We start from the raw sequence: 16,942 nt of genomic DNA, 5'->3' as shown, positions 1-16,942 counted from the left end.
AGTCTTCCAGTCAGTTCGCCCAGCTGGCCGCTGACACCTTCAGAAACCAATGAGCGGGAAGCTACTCCAGAGACGCCCCCAGTGGGCGGGAGAGCCAATCCTGACGCAGATAGGCGGCCGCTCCCATCTCGGAAGACGCTGGGGAGAGCGTTGAAGGGCGGGCTCCGGGGACTAAAGAGACCGCTGGCTGTGTGGAGTCTATCAGCCGGGTCAGGACCGAGGGAGAGCAGGCAGAGGCCGACGCTGACCCAGGCGAGTGGCGGCGGGCCAGTACTACCACGGAGATGGACTTGAGGGGCATAAGGGATAATATTCCTCTTTCCTAGCGCTGTAATTCAAAGGCTGGACCGGAGGGCCGGTGGCGTCTAGTTGCCTTGGCAACCTGAGCCTCTCGGCGGTTTGGGCGGGGTTAACGGGCTGCAGGGCTGGCGGAGATCTGGGTGGGACTTGGAAGGGAAGCGGAGCCATTGCTTCTGCTTGATATCGACACAGTTTCACAGCAGTTTCGCCGAACATTTTGGGCATTACCTACTGCTGAGCTACAGCACATGCTGGTTATGTCTTTCCTCCCGTCAGTCTCCGGCGACCCCCTCTCACCTCGGTGATTTAGTTGCCCCGAGATATATAGTACTGTGCCCCCTGAATTTGCGGGCCGAGCCCCGGCTCCAATACACTCCCGGGGTCCTGCTGCTCCAGCTCAGAACGCACTAAGCAACAGCTTAAACTCACAGAAGCATGGAAGAGGCGAGAGACCCCCGCTCTTGTCTCCTGCCAACTGCCAACCTTCTCAAACACAGTGGCCTTTTAGCCACAGGGTTCTCCAGACCTCTGCCCCACATTCCTAAAGCCCTCTTCCTCTGTCTCCCAGGGCTCAGCGGTCTTTTTAGACTGTAGGATACAAAAGGTTGGGGACTGATCTGAGTGGCAACTCCGTACAAAATCTCTTGGAGACTCCAAAATTGCTTTAGTCTATTGCTTTGTCATGAGGCTTGGGCTGGGAGTATAGTTCAGTGATTCGTGCGTGAGGCCCTGGGTTCCACTTCAAGTCCCATTAAAAAACAAAAAAGTAATAGGGCTTCACATTACCAATTTGACTCAAATTCTTTTCATCATTTATAAACCTCTCTAGGCCTGGGAAATGGACACAGTAGTGATACAGAGCGTATGAAATAGGACCTTCAAATAATCCAAATTATGTAAGGGAAATATTTTAACTCCCAATCTGCTAGTTATCTGAAATGCTGAATTCATGTTCTCTAAAATCAAAGAATGAATTCTAGGAAAAATAGAGGTTAAAAGTAGGAAGAATTTATTGAGAGAAAGACAGCTCCTATCTGAGGGACAGGAGGGGACACCCGGAAAGTGGGTGGCCTGGGACCAGCTTTTTAGGGGTTTTTTATGGAGCAAAGCCTGAGGTGAGGTGGGTAAAAAATGGGACTATAGTCAATTAATAAGATCCAGTGGAAAATCACAAGGTGGGTATGAGGTAGGACAAAACTGTGATCAACCAGTAAGATTACAAGTACAGTCGCTTAGGAAATACTGATTAAATAGGGATCAGATGGGGAAACAAGTCATATAGCAAGCATGTATAGAAGGAGCAAGGATTTCCAGGAAGGGGTGGTAAGTTCCTGGTCCCCCACCCAGCTGATTGATTCCTATTTAGAATACCAGTTACCGCTGTTCATCTCTCGGGGAAGTATATAGGTGCAGTTGTTCCTCTTCTTTGATCCTGGCCTTAAGTAAATGGGCCTGGATTGTCTTCTGTATTGACTCCCTCAGGGGCCTGGTCCTGTCTTGATTTCCTACAACACATGAAATTAACTTAGCTGTCTATAACAATGATATCTATGTTTCATAGGATATATAATATATACCTACATGCCATTATATAACACATATATGAATTGGGTATTACACATCTGTCAGTCTGCATAGCAAGTACATATATCTACATAACATGTATATTCTGTTTTCATACACAGATGATGTTTCTTCAGGCTCCACATAGTACACACAGGTGCACAAACACATATGTGTACATTGCACATGCACACACACACACACACACACACAGTCCTGGTACCAGTAACAGCAGCTTGCAGAACCTGAAGGAAACAGGTGGGAGGTGGCCATCTGAGTCCGTTTTCATATCCTGCAGTGGTTGAGGCTTTGGAAAGGCAGCCCCTGATCTGTTGACTTTGGCTGCCTGGCCCCTTCTTCCTCACTCTGTGTGCTCTGCAGGGCTCCTCAGATGATTGTGCACCAAGAGAGCATCCCATGAGCCTGGGTTCCCATGGCATCCAAAGACAAAGATGTAGTGCCCTCACTGGGCTCCCCCTGGGACGCCATCCTCCAGGCTGCCAAAGACCAGCTCCCATCCCTGGACTCCGACTCTGACTCTTCCTTGGTGAGCCAGAGCTTTCTCCTAAGCACCTTTCTTCCCATGATGTGCACAATGCCAGCCAAGGACAGCTTTGGAGCACTCCTCTCTGTAGACCTCCCTCCTCTCCATGGAATTTGTTTTCCCTTTACTGTCAATCTTCTGGCCTTACAGGTGTTCTCTAATTCCCATTTCCTTCTTTATCTTGCCTTCTGCATTTGTCAGTAACTCTGAATACATGTGTTAGTGCTCAGCATCCACCATTTCAGTGGTGGTTCTGGGCCCCACCTGTAAGCAGCTCTGCTGCTAAATTCTTGGATTTTTTTTTTTTCTATCTACCACAGAGCTACACCCCAGCCCTGCTGTGCTGTTCTTGACAAGATGAAGTCACCACTTGGAGTGGTGACCAGTCCAGTGCATTATGATAAACCCCTGGAGGGTTTCTGCAGTTTAGTTTGGGTCACCTGAGGTGGCCCTTGAGGGTGCTTGACACCAGTAACCCTATGTCCATGTGCCTATGGGCGGTGATACCCCACCCTATGGGACAGTGCACTGGCAGGCGCTCTGAGCACACGGGCTGGCACTGGGCCCTTACAGCAAAGGCAAGGGTTTTAGAAGGGGCCAGGTTGGGGTTATACCTGGGCGAATATGAACATGACAAAAGCTTTCAGGTGCTCAGGGCTTATCTAGGCACAGCAAGGTCAAGCAAGATAAGGCAATCCCACTGCCTCAGTGTACAGAGCATTTCCATGTATTCTGATGTCCCTGTAGGTGGAGGGCGAATATAAGACTCCATCCTTTGGAGACAGCACACCAAGGCTCCACTTAGGTGGTGGCTCAAGCTGGGGATGGGGCTAGACTATCCCCTCAGCCAGCCCCCCCCCCACACACACCGCCACCTCCTCAGCCACCCCTCCCCACCTTTGAACACTGTTATTCAGCACCAGGCATTAATGCAGCTCCTGCTGTGTGTGAGGTCTGGGGTGTGGCAGGCACTTAGAGAACTGGGAGCCCTGGATCTCACTCCCATGAGGTGGCATCGCCAAGCTCATGTCTGAATCAGTGGCAGGAAGCAGCAGGGGACAGGGATCTCTCTCGATGCCCCTGGATAGCAGGAGTGGGGGGCACAGGTGCTGCCATGTCACCCAAAGCCCCCTTGTCTGCCCACAGCCGGACTTTGGCGAAGGGGAACCATTCATCTTCCAGCGCAACCAACCTGTCCTGATTCCAGACCTGGCTGAGGAGCTGACCGAAGGCCCTGCTGGTAGTGACAAATCTGGGACCTGGGTCCCTGGAGCTGAAAGACCTCTGCCCGAGGTCTGTGGGACATAGGCTAAGGGAACCCAGGAAGCCTGGCACCTTGCTGGCAGAAGTGCGTCTGTCCACAGCTCTCAGAACTCTAAACATCAGTAGGGTCTACAGTGCCTAAAACCTCAGATCTAGCATCCGCTACACTTAGTCCTTCCACCTTCACGAACAAACCAAAGTATTCAGGCACCCAACCGCTAAGCACGCGCGTCTCCTCTCCCTAAGACACCCAGTGCACTTGCTCCTCTCTGATTTTGCCCTCCTCTGCTCTTCCTCTAGTCCCCTCCTTTCCTGTTTTCTATCCAAACACCACACTGTCTGGCCATTGTCACAGCTGCCTGTCAGATGTCTCTCCATAGTCTGCCTGACTTCATAGCCACCTGGCACAGAGCCTTGCAAGTAAGGAGAAGCTTCCTAAACACTTGTTCAACTGTGAAAGGCTCCAGAGGGCAGAAGGTCCTCCATTAATCCCTGTGCCACTCTGGACACAATTAGGAAAGGCCACAGTGCACTCTCAAGGCTCTTAGTCACAGTAATTGCCAACATCAGATCCACTTTATCTGTCTTCCCACTTCCCAGGACCCCAGGTAAGACCAAGAACTATATAAACTTAATGTCTTGATGCTGAACATTAATTGTTTCCTTTATAAATAGAATCCATCCAGCAGCCCCTACTGGTCAGCTTTGATGTGCTTGTGGTTAAATGTCCCATTTCCAATGAAAACACTGTAAATGCCCTGGCTTCCAAAATAGTGGGGTCGGGGAAGAGGGCTGAACAGCCTCAGAAGCACCAGAGTTGACCCTCAGCTCAATTCTGCCCAGTGTCATTAACCAGGTGGATGGGGTGCACGCTCACTTAACCAAATCATGTGACCCAAAACACACGTTAGCCATGCAGTCTGAAATAACCCCAGACAGGAGAAATTGTCATCTCTAGAGTTACTTTGGCAACTCTTCTGGGCATTTAAAAAAAAAAATCGTGCAGGAGGAGTACTGTTGATGGATCCAGCAGAAGCCGTGCTGCCTCACACCGTGTTTTACATGGGCACTGCCTTGGTAGTATGAATCCCATCCCATCATTTTGGTGCATGGGCGGGGAAGTAGATTTTACTTTAGGTAAAAATGGGGTTTTTTTGGTTTGTGTTATGTATTTCCACTCTTGGTTATTGCCTTTAAATCGTAAATGTTAATAATGTAAGCTGCAGGGCCAGGGATTTAGCTCAGTGGTTCCACCGCTGGCCTGGCAAGTGCAGGGTCTCAAGTTCGATCCTGGGTACCAAAAAAAAAAAAAAAGTAGGTTGCAGGCATGACAGGGCGTGAGCTGGTGAAGAACCAATAGAAAAGTGTTCAAAACTCTTGTGTTAGATAACAGGCTTCTGAATGTATCGCTGTGGTCCACAGAGACGGCTGGAGAAGCTAGTGAGGAGATGCTGTATCAGCTACTACAGCATTAAAACAAAGATGCTGTCTCTTTGGACTTTAAAATTGCTCCTATGCAGCTTATTTTTGTTTAATCAAATAAGAGCGTTTTTGCTGTATATTTAAAGTGGTTAAAATGGGAAGTTGTATGTAGTATACATATTTTGCCATGAAAAAACAATTCCCTAAGGGTCCTCACCCCACCCCCTTACACTGGGGATTAAATTCAGGAGCTTGCACTTGCAAGGCAGGCATGGTGCCACTGAGCTAAATCCCTGGCCCTGAGGTATGTTTTTGTGGATGCTAGCAGAGGACATATGTTTTCTCAGCAGCCCGCCGTGGTGCCTGTGGGACTTGCTGCAGAACCTGGGAGTGAACAGAACTCAAGGATAAAGGAATGGACCTCTCTGGAAGGAAGGAGCCCTGGCCCGCTGCTCAAGAGCTTTGCTAAGATCCATTCTCTTCCTGAGATAGCTGAGGAGACCCCTGCATGGAGGGAAGGTGACCTTGGGAGCCTGTCCTTCAACACCAAAGGGTTCCAGAATCCTCCCTGGGGTCTGCAGGGAGAAGCTACTCTTGCCCCTGCAGGACAGCCGGATACAGAGCCCCTGGGCTCTGCCTGGCAAGATTGTGCCAAGCGCAGAGCCCTCCGCCAGGAGAGGAGGAGGATGATAGAGAATGACGTGCTCCAGAAAGTAACCTGGGATGCCCGGAACCCCGCCTGCGGGGACCAAGCCCAGGCCGCGGAGTCCGGTCCCAGGCTAGCAGCACACTTGAAGGGGCCTGGGGAAGGCCAGCCAGTACTCTCGCTCCAGGTAGGTGTCTCCACTGCCCAGCCCTCCCTCAGACCTGTCCCCTGCAGCACAGCTGCCCTCCCAGCATGCTAAGGCTAGAACCAGCTCGCTCACCTCAGGCCAGCTTGAGTCCTCAGTCCACCAACCACAGGCAGCCTGCCCAGCTGAGAGGGTGGGTGATCTAGGCCATGAGCAGGCAGACCCTAGCCTTGTTTAGAGAGAAAACAAAAAGTATGATGATTCCAAGTGTATGTTTCTAAATACAGCCACACATAAAGAGCCAGCCGCCGTCAAAGTGAAATTCTCCAAATGGGGAAGCCCTCATTCTCATACAACGGAAGACTTGTTCAAGTTGGAGTCAGCATGCAAATGAGGGAACCAGCAGGGTGACAAAGTCAGTTTAGAGGAATTAGGAAATGAGGTGTGATGGTGCATACCTGTAATCTCAGCACTCTGGGAGGCTGAGGCAGGAGGATTGCAAATTAGAGTCCAGTTTAGGCAGTTTACCTTTAGTGAGACTTTGTCTCAAAATTTTAAAAAAGGCTGGAGATGTGGTTCAGTGGAAGGACTCTGGGTTCAATCCCCAGTACCACAAAAGGGAGACAGGCTAGGAGAGATGGATTTTGTGAAACAAAACAAGAAGGCCAGAGAGATGATTCCATACCCTGTGCAGAGCAGGGGATCAGTATCCTACAGAGTGACACAAGGGTGACCTTTGGAGTTACGTTGTCCACTGAACATGAAAAGACCCCCCATATACTGAGTTTCACAGGGTTATAAACTAGGTAGGCCCTGGCCAGCTATACAAACCAGCTAACCTTCCCTGCACAGTAGGCCTACAGGAAGAGACTCCAGCATGCCATGCGTACTTCAGATAATTTTTTTTTGTATTTTTTTGTTTTGTTTTGTTTATTTTTTGTGTACTGGGGATCAAACTCAGGTCCTTGCACTTGCAAGGCAGGTGGCGGAACCGCTGAGCTAAATCCCTGGCCCTTTTTGTATTATTTTTAATTTTTTACTTTGAGACATTGCCTTGCTTAGTTGGCCGGGCTGGGTTTGAACTTGTAATTCCTCCTGCCTTAGTCTTCCAGAGTGCTGGGATTACAGCCTGACTTGGATAGTTTCTCTTAACATAGAGAAAACTAGTACCAAAGAATATACAGACATTCTTTTCATTACTGTTTACACTATTTCCTTTCTGTTTACCCCCACAGCCTTTCTTCCTCTCTCTCTCTCTCTCTCTCTCTCTCTGTACCAGAGATTGAACTCTCTCTCTCTCTCTCTCTCTCTCTCTCTCTCTCTCTCTCTCTCTCATCTCTCTCTCTCTCTCTCTCTCTCTCTCTCTCTCTCTCGTACCAGAGATTGAACTCAGAGCCCGGTCCCTGACAACTTTTATTTTACCTTATCTATAGGGCTGCAAGAAGTAAGGTCATGTATAATAAACTTTCATTTTGGCTACATGTATAGTTCAGTGGTGGAATGCTTGCCTAGTATACACAAGGCTCTGGGTCCCAGTTCCAGAATCCCAAAAGAGGATTCATTTCAGTTAATTTTCTTCCTCCCTTTACGACATCCTGTCTTCAAAGCCGTCCTGGCCCAGCTTTCCACTTGGATACCTCTTTCTTGGTACTGGGGAATGGGAATATCTGTTTCTTTTTCTTTTGTTTTTTTTTGAGACAATGTAGTCTATGTAGTTGAGACTGACCTGGAACTCATTATGTAGCTCAGGCTGGTCTCAAACTCAGTGATCCTCCTGCCTCAGCCTCCCAAGTGCTGGGGTTACAGACATGCGCCACCACGCCCAGCCCTGTTTCTTAAAAGAGCCAAATTTGTTAAAGCTCCATACATCCCAAATGTGTATGAACCTGAACAGTTATAAAACAACACAGGGTTTCCTCCAGTTCAAACAACATCTTTGTGCCCCAGCACAAAAGTAGTGACATAAAAAAGGCATGAGAAGGAAGCCTCGAGACGTGCTGGTTCTGCCTTCCAGGAAGGGTTTGGCTGTAATCATCACAAGGAAGGATGTGTGCATTTGTGGGATGCATTTGATCCCCAGTTTCTATTCTACAATACGTGTGTTGCAGCTGTGAAAGCAGATGCCCTGCCTCTGGGACTCTGGGGCTGCCTCATAATCACCAGCTTCATTGTTTCAGCAACTTGAAGAGTGGGATTTGGATTACATCCTTCAGAGTCTGCCAGAGCGAGAAGACAACCAGGGAAATTGTGCACCCAGAACCGCGTGGTGGGCAGCTGAACGCTGCCAAGGCCAAGGTCTGACTCTGAACACCACAGCCCAAGTGAACCGAAGTAGCTCCTTCTAGGGCCTCAGTGACAGAGGGCTACGATCAGCCCTGTGGCCGTGTTTTCTCTCTGCTTGCTCAGTCCTTTGCTGTCCTAAACCTTGTGATGCCTGTCCTTGCAACTCTGCATTCACTCAGCATACATACAATCTCCTGATGTGTGCCAGGTGTGTCGTGGCTTCAGGACCTTTTCCTCCCCTCCCCTTCTTGAGCTTCCTCCCTTTCTTCCTGGGGAAGGTTACTCAGAGGAAGGTCACTCCTACCTCTCCGTCCTTCAGTCTGCTCTTAACACACCCCTGGCTCACCTGAGGGCTAAGGACGCTTCTCTGTCACAGCACTTGTGCTCTGGCTCTGGGAAGCCGTGTGGACAACGTGAAAGCCCTCCCCCGCCCCCTCCCTGGGGCCCATAACAGCACGGCCAAGGGGCAAGGCAGGTTCCAGGGTTCCAGCTCCAGTTCCACAGCAGAGACCCACAGTGCCTGGGCTGTTTTCAGCATAGTTTTGTGGGTAATTCACACCCCTCATGCAGGCCGTAGGGAAGCAGACCTTCTTTATGGTGGGCAGATGTGGGTATAATAGACACACTCTGAAGGACGGTGTGGTAGAATCTAGTTCCTCATTCATTCCTTCATTTGAAACATGGTCTCACTATGCAGCCCAAGCTGGCCTTGAACTTGCAGTAACATTCCTGCCTCAGCCTCTTGAGTGCTAGGATTACAGGTGTGAGCCACCATTCTCAGCACTCGTCCCTGTTGTACAGGCATATAACTCTTTAATCAGTCTATTCTATTTTGAATCACTTTGTTTGTTTTTGGTTTTTGTTTTGTCTTTTGGTACCTGGAATCTAACTCAGGACCTTGCACTTGCCAGGTAGGCGAGGTGCCACTGAGCTAAATCCCTGGCCCTGTTATTTATTTATTTATTTATTTCGTACAAGAGATTGAACTCGGGTCCTTGCGCTTGCAAGGCAGGCCACCGAACCACTGAGCTAAATCCCCGGCCCCCCTGGCCCCGTTTTTGGTTTGAGACAAGATCTCACTATATAGTTCAGCCTGGTCTTAAACTAAGTAGCCCAAACCTAAACCCGGCCCCCCTGGCCCCGTTTTTGGTTTGAGACAAGATCTCACTATATAGTTCAGCCTGGTCTTAAACTAAGTAGCCCAGGTTGACCTTGAACTCACAGTACTCTTCCTGCCTCAGTTTCCTGATCACTAGGATTACAGGTGTGTGTCACCATACACAACTCTCACTATTCCACTTTGAGAAATCTCTCCTAAATACATACCCTAGTGGGTAAGGGTGTGTATTCAAGGATGCTGGTTTCAGTGTTCTTTAAAATCAGGGAAGCTAGGCATAGCAGTGAAACGAGATTCTGTTTCATTACAAAATGGTAAGGCATCCCTACTTTATGGGGCTCAAATGCATAGTTCTTACTCATGGATACTGCTCCCCATGGCCCCGCTGAGCCTCCTGAAAGGCTGGGTTGGGACAGATATGGTTAATCCCAAAGTACACGCACTAGAGGAGGAGACTCGGATCCTGAGGCTCAAGCTGCTGTAAATCAAGAGGGCCGAGTCCCCACTGAACAGCCTCCTCTCCTCTGCAACCCCAGACCGTACTGTGCCACGATCCCAGGACAGGCTTCTGGAGCAGCTGGTCCTCCTGTGTGCCATGCAGCAGAGAGCCCCAGACTCTGCCCAGAAGGTACCTGCTCACAGGCCCAAAGACACCAAGGAACAGGAGGCCAGAAGCAGGTGAGACTTGGTGCTAGCCATGGCCTGTTGTCGGAAGACTGGCCTGCCTCAGGCAGTACTGCTTGGGCCTACTGTGTGTGATGTGCCACTTTCTCATTTAGTCTGAAGGGTTGGATCAGGCAGGAAGCCCTAGAATCTGAGGCTGAGAGAATTTGCCTTTCCTAGGCTATAAACGGCATAGCTGAGGGTTGATTCCCCAAAGCACCTGCCCCAAACCTGTGGGGACCTCCTTCCACTGCCCACTTGGTCTCCCTGGGAGCAGTACCTTCCCCTCACTCCACCTGATGGGTCCAGCCCTGGGCATGTGTCCCCAGCCAGGCCAGTCGGAGCCTTTCCCTGAGATGTGCTCACCTCTGTGGCACTGATGTTCCAAATGGAGAAAGGCAGGCTGCAGCGATGGCGTAGAAATGGGGGAAGCAAAAGTAGAGCTGGGGCCTGGGGCGCTGGAGACCCCGCTGCACCTCTCCCCTCCCACACTTTGGTTGCTCCTAGGAGCCAGTGCATCTCCTGTCCTGACCCAGTTGCTTTGCCTTTGGGGTGTCCAGTGAGCAGAAGTATCTAACAGACATAGCCACGTGTGTGCAATCAATATGGCAGCCACCCTGTCTCATATTAAGAAATAAAAAGGGATGGGACTGGAGCCGAGCGTGGTGGCGCACGCCTGTAATCCCGGCATTTGGGAGTCCGAGGCAAGAGGATCGCCATGACTTTGAGGCCAGCCTGGGCTACATAGGCGGTTCAAGACCAGTCTAAACTATGTAGCAAGACCTCATCTCAAAAAACCAGGGCCAGGGATTTAGCTCAGTGGCACTGTGCCTGCAAGGTCCTGAGTTCAATTCCCAGTAGAAAAGGCGGGGTGTGTGCTGGGATTTAGCTCAGTGGTGCCACCACCTGCCTGGCAAGTGCAAGGCCTGGCGTTTGATCCCCGGTACCCAGAAAACTAGATGTTTGAAGTACCTACCAATAAATACATGGTGGGTAACCATGCAGGGCCACCATGAGCGCTGTGATTGATCAAGCCCGTCAAGTCCTTGTCACAAAAAGGTAATGGCCCACCCTGCTTTTCTCATCAGATGCACTTCTGTAAAGCTGGGCTCTCAGGCTGTGCAGGGCCAGAAGCTAGCTGGGGGCATGAGGCCGAAGACAGAGCCTCCTACTATCTTCATTGACCTGCGGCAGACAGAACCCCCGGAGCCCCACGATGAGTCCCCAGGAAGGTACACAGCACAGTCCACCTGGAGCAGACTCTCAGCTGGGCAGAGGTCCCCCGCTGGCCCCGTGAGGCCTTGGCAGCACCTACAGGGAGAAACAGGGACGTGGAAAGACTTGGAACATCGCTTATTTGACATGTGCATTAAGCTAGGGACTGAGAGTGGCCGGTCCCACTCGGCAGAGGGCAAACTTCATCTAGGCTGGAGTCTACCCCCTGTCACTTGGCAGAAAGTCCAGTGGCCCAGTGGTTTCGCCTGCTGCACTTTGGCTGGCTGCCCGCCACGCCAGACCTTAGGTCCCCAGGGGGACCTGAGGTCCTCTGTCCACCAGGATGAACGCGAAGAACCCATTTCGTCTCCCCAGCTCCAGCCACAGCTCCTCTGACAGTGGAGAGGAGGACGAGGACGAGTGTGAGGAAGAGGACAGAGCAGCTCTAGGAGACCCGCAGGGCCCAGCACCGCGGGCATCTCTTTCCTCCTGGGGCCTGAGGTAACCACAGAGGCCTCCACCTGCTCTGCTGCCCTGGTGTCCTGGCCATCTGGGTTCTCGACCCTGTCCTGCACCCTAAGGACCTGCCTGGGAGGGTGGGTGGGGTCTGGGACCTGTGGGAGCCCCATTGGGCCCAGCCTCTGTCCCAGCCTGGCCTGCCGTGCCTTGGGCATCACAGGACACCCAGCACCTCCCGAGGATGGCTCCCCATGTGCCTTTCTCCCTGCCCCAGTGGCAGTGGAATGAAGCGGTGGTTGTTAGCCAGGAAAGGAAAGTCTTGGTTGAATTAAAGTGTCAGATTCAGAGAAGTGAAGGAGGCCTCACTGTGGCCTAGAGGCGAATGAGAATCACCCACTGTGGCCGTGGCAGCACTGGAATGTCCAGCCTTGTGTGGCTCTCCCCCCATGCACTGTGAGATTAGACGTGACAGGAAAAAAGAACAGGAAGAAAACGGGTGCAGCAGTGAACAGGTCCCTGCCGGAAGCCGGTGACATGGTTAATATGCAGCAAGACCACAGGGCAGGAGCTGCAGTCTCCCACCGTGCATGTGAGACCCAAGGATACACTTGGAACTCACTTTTCCTGGAGATGTCTCTCCTCCCCTTGGCGGTGCCCCTGCGCGAGGCATGGGTCAGCGTGTGGGTGAAGGTCAGCACCTGTTTGTCTCACTGCCCAAACTCAGGCCTGTCTATGGCCCCTGAACTGAGCACTTCCTTCCCGGTCTGCAGCTCCGAGTCAGGTGATCTGTGTCTATACCCAGGCTGCTCCTTTAGCAAATGGCTTCATGTCACCAAACCTCAGGTCTTCATCCGGGACTGGGAGAAAGTTTTCACTGCCAGTCGAAGGATTCCAGAGTCGGCACCCAGAAAGTGTGTTAGTGGCTGTGATCGTGTCAGCCCAGCCTTGAGACATTAAGTGTTCCCTCCCGTGCTCCCCGCTCCTCTGGACAGCTCTTCCCGCAAGAGTTGGTGGTCTGCATGTTCTACTCACCTCTCAGTTGGGTTTAAGCAGCTAAAACCTAAACTTGGAGATGGAACTCAGGGCGGATGGTTAACGTTTTTCTAGTTGGGAGGCACTTGTGGGGAGGAGGGAAACACTCCACCTCTGTGTGGCTGTCTTGCTGCACCCCACGGGGGAGATGCCACAGCACCTGTCCTTCCACTGTTGTCTAGGTGGATCCCTGCAGTCAGAGATCATGAAGCCCCCTGCTTTGAGCCTGGTTTCACTGCCGAGTTGGAGGGCTGGGTCTCCGCGTGGTGGGGACTGAGGTCGGTTTCACTGCATTCCAGGGACTGCACTGGGAAAAGCCAGCTTCTCCAGCAGTTGAGGGCATTTCGGAAGGGAACAGCTCTGCCCCGGCCACCTGCCAGTGAGGGCAGCTGTGGCCAGAGAGCTCCAGTCACTAAAGAAGTGGCCAGATCCAGAAGTGACAGCAGAAAAGACATGAAACTCTGCGCAGAGGGGCCAAGTGCCCAGCCTGGACTCCCAGGAGGATATCCCAGGGCTTTGGAGCCAGGGCCCTCCAGGGAGGCCCTGGTGCCTCCTCTGGGCCAGCTGTAGGGTCCTCAGGTAAGGAAGCCTCACTTTCTATCCATACAGCCCTTGGTGGTTGTCCAACCCCAGCTCCCAGAAGGATCACAAGTTCGAGCATAGCCTGGGTAACAGTGGGGTCTCAAAATAAAAAACAGTAAAGGGATGGGGATGTAGCTCAGTGCAAAGACCCTATGTTCAATTCCCAGTACCACACACAAAAAAGAAAGAATTCGGTCACCACATGGTCATTCACCCACAGCAAAGATGCAAACACAAATTTGTACATAAAACATGACAATAAGCTAGCATGGTGGTGTACACTTGTAATCCCAGGACTCTGGGAGGCTGAGGCAGGAGCATTGCAAACTCAAACCCAGGTTCGGCAATTCAGCAAATTAATGAGACCTTGTCTCCAAAATAAAAAACAAAAACAACAACAAAAAAACCATCACAACAACTCTGGGAAACAGAGTAGCCCCAATCCTCTGGAAGAAAGCATGGGACACAGTGTCATTTGTTCTCACAGTGGGACAGTGAGACCTTCATTTTTTTTCCATTTCTACATATTTTTAATATTATTTCCATCATACCAAGTAGATTTGTTTGTTTGTTTGTTTTGGTACTGGGGATTGAACTCAGGACCTTGCACTTGAGAGGCAGGCAGCGGAACCACTGAGCTCAATCCCTGGCCCTCATACCAGGTAGATTTATTTATTTAGGTACTGGGGATCAAACTCGGGACCTTCCACTTATGAGGGAGGCGGCAGGACCACTGAGCTAAATCCCCAGCCCTCATACCAGGTAGTTTTAAAAACCAGTAGGGTATGTGTTGGTGGAGGGTACTAGAGACTGAACAGGACAAACCTAGCAAATTCACACTGATCTACATCCTTAGCCTACTTTGATTTTTTTTATTTTGAGACAAGGTCTTGCTAAGTCAGCCAGGCTGAACTCAAACTTGTGATCCTTCTGCCTCAGCCTCTCAGAGTGCTGGGACTGCAGGTCTGTGCCATTACATCCAGCCAAACTTCAAGACTGGAGGAAACTTCAGCCTGTTTTTCTAGGTCACTGGGTATTTGCTATTTTGTGTATTAAATTAACATATGTTCATGACCACACAGGTGCACTTTTGAAAAGGGCTAACTGAAATTCCTGTTTTCCTTTTTTTCTTTACCTAGGATATAAAGGTGGACACAGTTTATGGAAGGAGATGTTGGCCTTTGTGACACTGAAATCTATCCCATACTGGATGGAGGCGCCCACCCTCAAGAACCAGTGAGACCAGGCCCAACCTGGACAGGAGATGCCTGTCCCCTTCCACCCTGACACTGCAAGCCTTACCCCTCACCTCCATCTTTACAGAACCCTTCTGTCCCTGCCTTCTCAGTCCTGATAAATGACACCTTTGATCTCTTGCTTACTGGTCTCCACGATGCTGCCCCAGTCTGCCCTGTGGAACAGCAGAAAGATCACTGTCGTCCCAGTGCCTCCATGCTACGGGCTCAGGGGGCACTGCAGGGTTCAGCTGCTACAATGCCGAGAGTTCCCAGGGATCCCTTTGGAGCAAGTGTTAAGTAGGCAAGAGGCACTCTGCCCAACTCTGCCCGGCCTTAGCCAGTGATATCTCATAAACACCAGCCACAGGCAGCCAAAATCAGGGCCTCAGACTCCAGCTCTGCAGACCCCACCACCAGTCCCTACTCCTGGCCACAAGTGGCATCTCCACTGGTTTCCACGAAGGCTGCAGGAAGCTGCAGGCCTGGGTCACGCAGGCTCTCCTTGCCCTCCGTCTTACTGCAGCTGTTTAACTGACAAAAGCAAAGTTGTTTTTTTTTTTTCTTCCCCTTCTAACTTCATTTTCTCCCATCTCCACACCTCTTCACGGCAGAAAGCTCATTTTGAATGTTTCATAGTAATAAAAAATAAACTTTGTTCCAAGTTCAGCTCTGCCTGTGAACTGCTGTCAAGGCAAGTTGGAGGAAAGAGGTGGCGGGAGTTCAGACCTGGATTCAAAGCCAGCTGGGCAAGGTGTTTACTGCTCTCCATGGCACAGCTTCCCTGCCCACAGGAGTCCTGGAAACGCTGTCTCATAGCACGGGCATCCGGATCTGCAGGCCCAGGGAGGTTAAGGAACTTAACCTGGAGCCACTGGGCAGCAAGCTGCAGGGCCTGCTGTGGCTCAGAATCGGCCACAACTAGAGGACCAGGGGTTCGCACTCAGGAGACACTTCCACCAGTACTGGGGAGGAGCTGCCATGGGCTCTAGTGGGTAGAGGCCAGGTGCAGAAGGAAGTTTCCTCTGGGGCACAGGATGCCTACCATTGAGGACGATTCAGTCCCAAATAGCAACAGGGCCAGAAGGAGAGGGGAGAAACCCCAATCTAAAATTGCTTGGGAATGGGGACAGGACAGGAGGCCTGGGGTCACAGCTGTCAGGCCTTCTTCCTACATAGGCAAGAGCACCCTTTAGGACTCTGCAGACTCAAGCTCAAAAGCTCTGTGACACGAACAGAGTGAGGGGACCCAAGTGACACAACTCTGCACCTCCCAGGCCGCGAGACTCTGGCCAAGCCACTCGACTTCTCTGCGTCTGAACGCTAGGCTACACGTGCCTGAGGGCCTTCTGGCCCAAGGCACACGGGCACCTGGTGCCTGGCACAGCAGATGCCTCTACGGCAGGACCCACGGATGGCTCTGCACACAGCGGCACACCCTGACTGCCCGGAAACATCCACATCACAGCCCTGTCCGTCCCGGCCTCCCAGGCAGCCCCTGGCCTTCCCTCCTGTTCCGAACCTGCCCTTCAGAAAGCCAGTGAGTATGGCGCTGACTGAGGCTCAATCTCACAATTGTAAAACAGGGAAAAGGACAGCAAATTCTGTAAAACTGGGAGGGAGGGGAGAGGAAGGGGATTAAAAAAAAGAATTAAGAAATGTGCACATGCACCAACGCTTCGTGAGGAATATGATCATTATGTACTACAGACATGCACTAATAAAGTTTTTAATTTAAAATAACTTAAAAAAATAAACTTTAAAATTCTGTAAAAAGGAATCAAGTTTAGTAATTCCTCACAGAGTAAGATAAGAGTATTATGAGCCAGTAATGCCGCTCATAGCTTTGCAGCTGGCCCTTGGAAGATGCAGGTGCCAGCTGCTCACAATCTAAAACCCTTCTTATTAATGGGGATGGAGCCCAGGGCCTCATGCATGCTGGGCAAGTGCTCTATCACTGAGCTACATCCCCAGCCCTTTTCTATTTTGAGACAGGATCTTGCTGAATCGTCCAGGCTGGGCTGGAATTTGCAATCTTCCTCCTAGCCCCCCCACAGTGCTGGGATTGTAGGTATGCGTGCCACACACAGTTTATTTTGTATTTTGAGACAGTGTCTCACTAAATTGCTAAATTGCCCAGGCTGGGCTCAAACTCACAATCCTCCTGCCTCAGCCTCCTGAGTAGCTGGGATTATAGGTGTGTGCTACCACATCTGGCTGTTAGCATTTCTCTTGACTGTGAACAATGTCATGTATGGTCTATAAGCGTCAGTATGCATAGGTTTTGATAAAGTTTAACTTTTTATAACTCACTTGTGTATATTTTATGGTAGTAAATGATAAAATATGACTATCTGCATTTATCTTGTGCATTAGTGACATAGCTTTTTCTTTTTTCAATATTTTTAGGCTGCAGTTTGCTAGTTTTTTCAAAATGTTGAAATCTAAAAAAAAAAAAAAAAAAAAAAAAACA

The 16,942-nt window shown here is 50.6% G+C and overlaps 1 protein-coding gene across 2 annotated transcripts; it reads left to right on the top strand.

The window, feature by feature from the left end:
* Window positions 1-178: 178 nt before the first annotated feature.
* Window positions 179-16,150, top strand: CUNH16orf71 (chromosome unknown C16orf71 homolog). Of its 2 annotated transcripts, none has more exons than XM_010644112.2 (10): window positions 179-252; window positions 2,245-2,410; window positions 3,554-3,700; window positions 5,443-5,925; window positions 8,061-8,178; window positions 9,820-9,961; window positions 11,035-11,178; window positions 11,537-11,662; window positions 12,952-13,231; window positions 14,374-16,150. In XM_010644112.2, exons 2-9 carry the CDS (start codon window positions 2,297-2,299, stop codon window positions 13,220-13,222), a joined length of 1,545 nt encoding a protein of 514 aa, XP_010642414.1. In that variant the 5' UTR covers window positions 179-252; window positions 2,245-2,296; the 3' UTR covers window positions 13,223-13,231; window positions 14,374-16,150. The 2 variants fall into 2 exon arrangements, with proteins under 2 accessions (XP_010642414.1, XP_010642413.1); XM_010644111.2 differs by having other exon boundaries at window positions 5,440-5,925.
* Window positions 16,151-16,942: the final 792 nt, after the last annotated feature.

This window comes from Fukomys damarensis, unplaced genomic scaffold, assembly GCF_012274545.1.
Source record: "Fukomys damarensis isolate Sample0158 unplaced genomic scaffold, DMR_v1.0_HiC HiC_scaffold_34, whole genome shotgun sequence".
Taxonomy (NCBI): Eukaryota; Metazoa; Chordata; class Mammalia; order Rodentia; family Bathyergidae; genus Fukomys; species Fukomys damarensis.
This window is presented reverse-complemented; position numbering and strand designations above follow the sequence as displayed.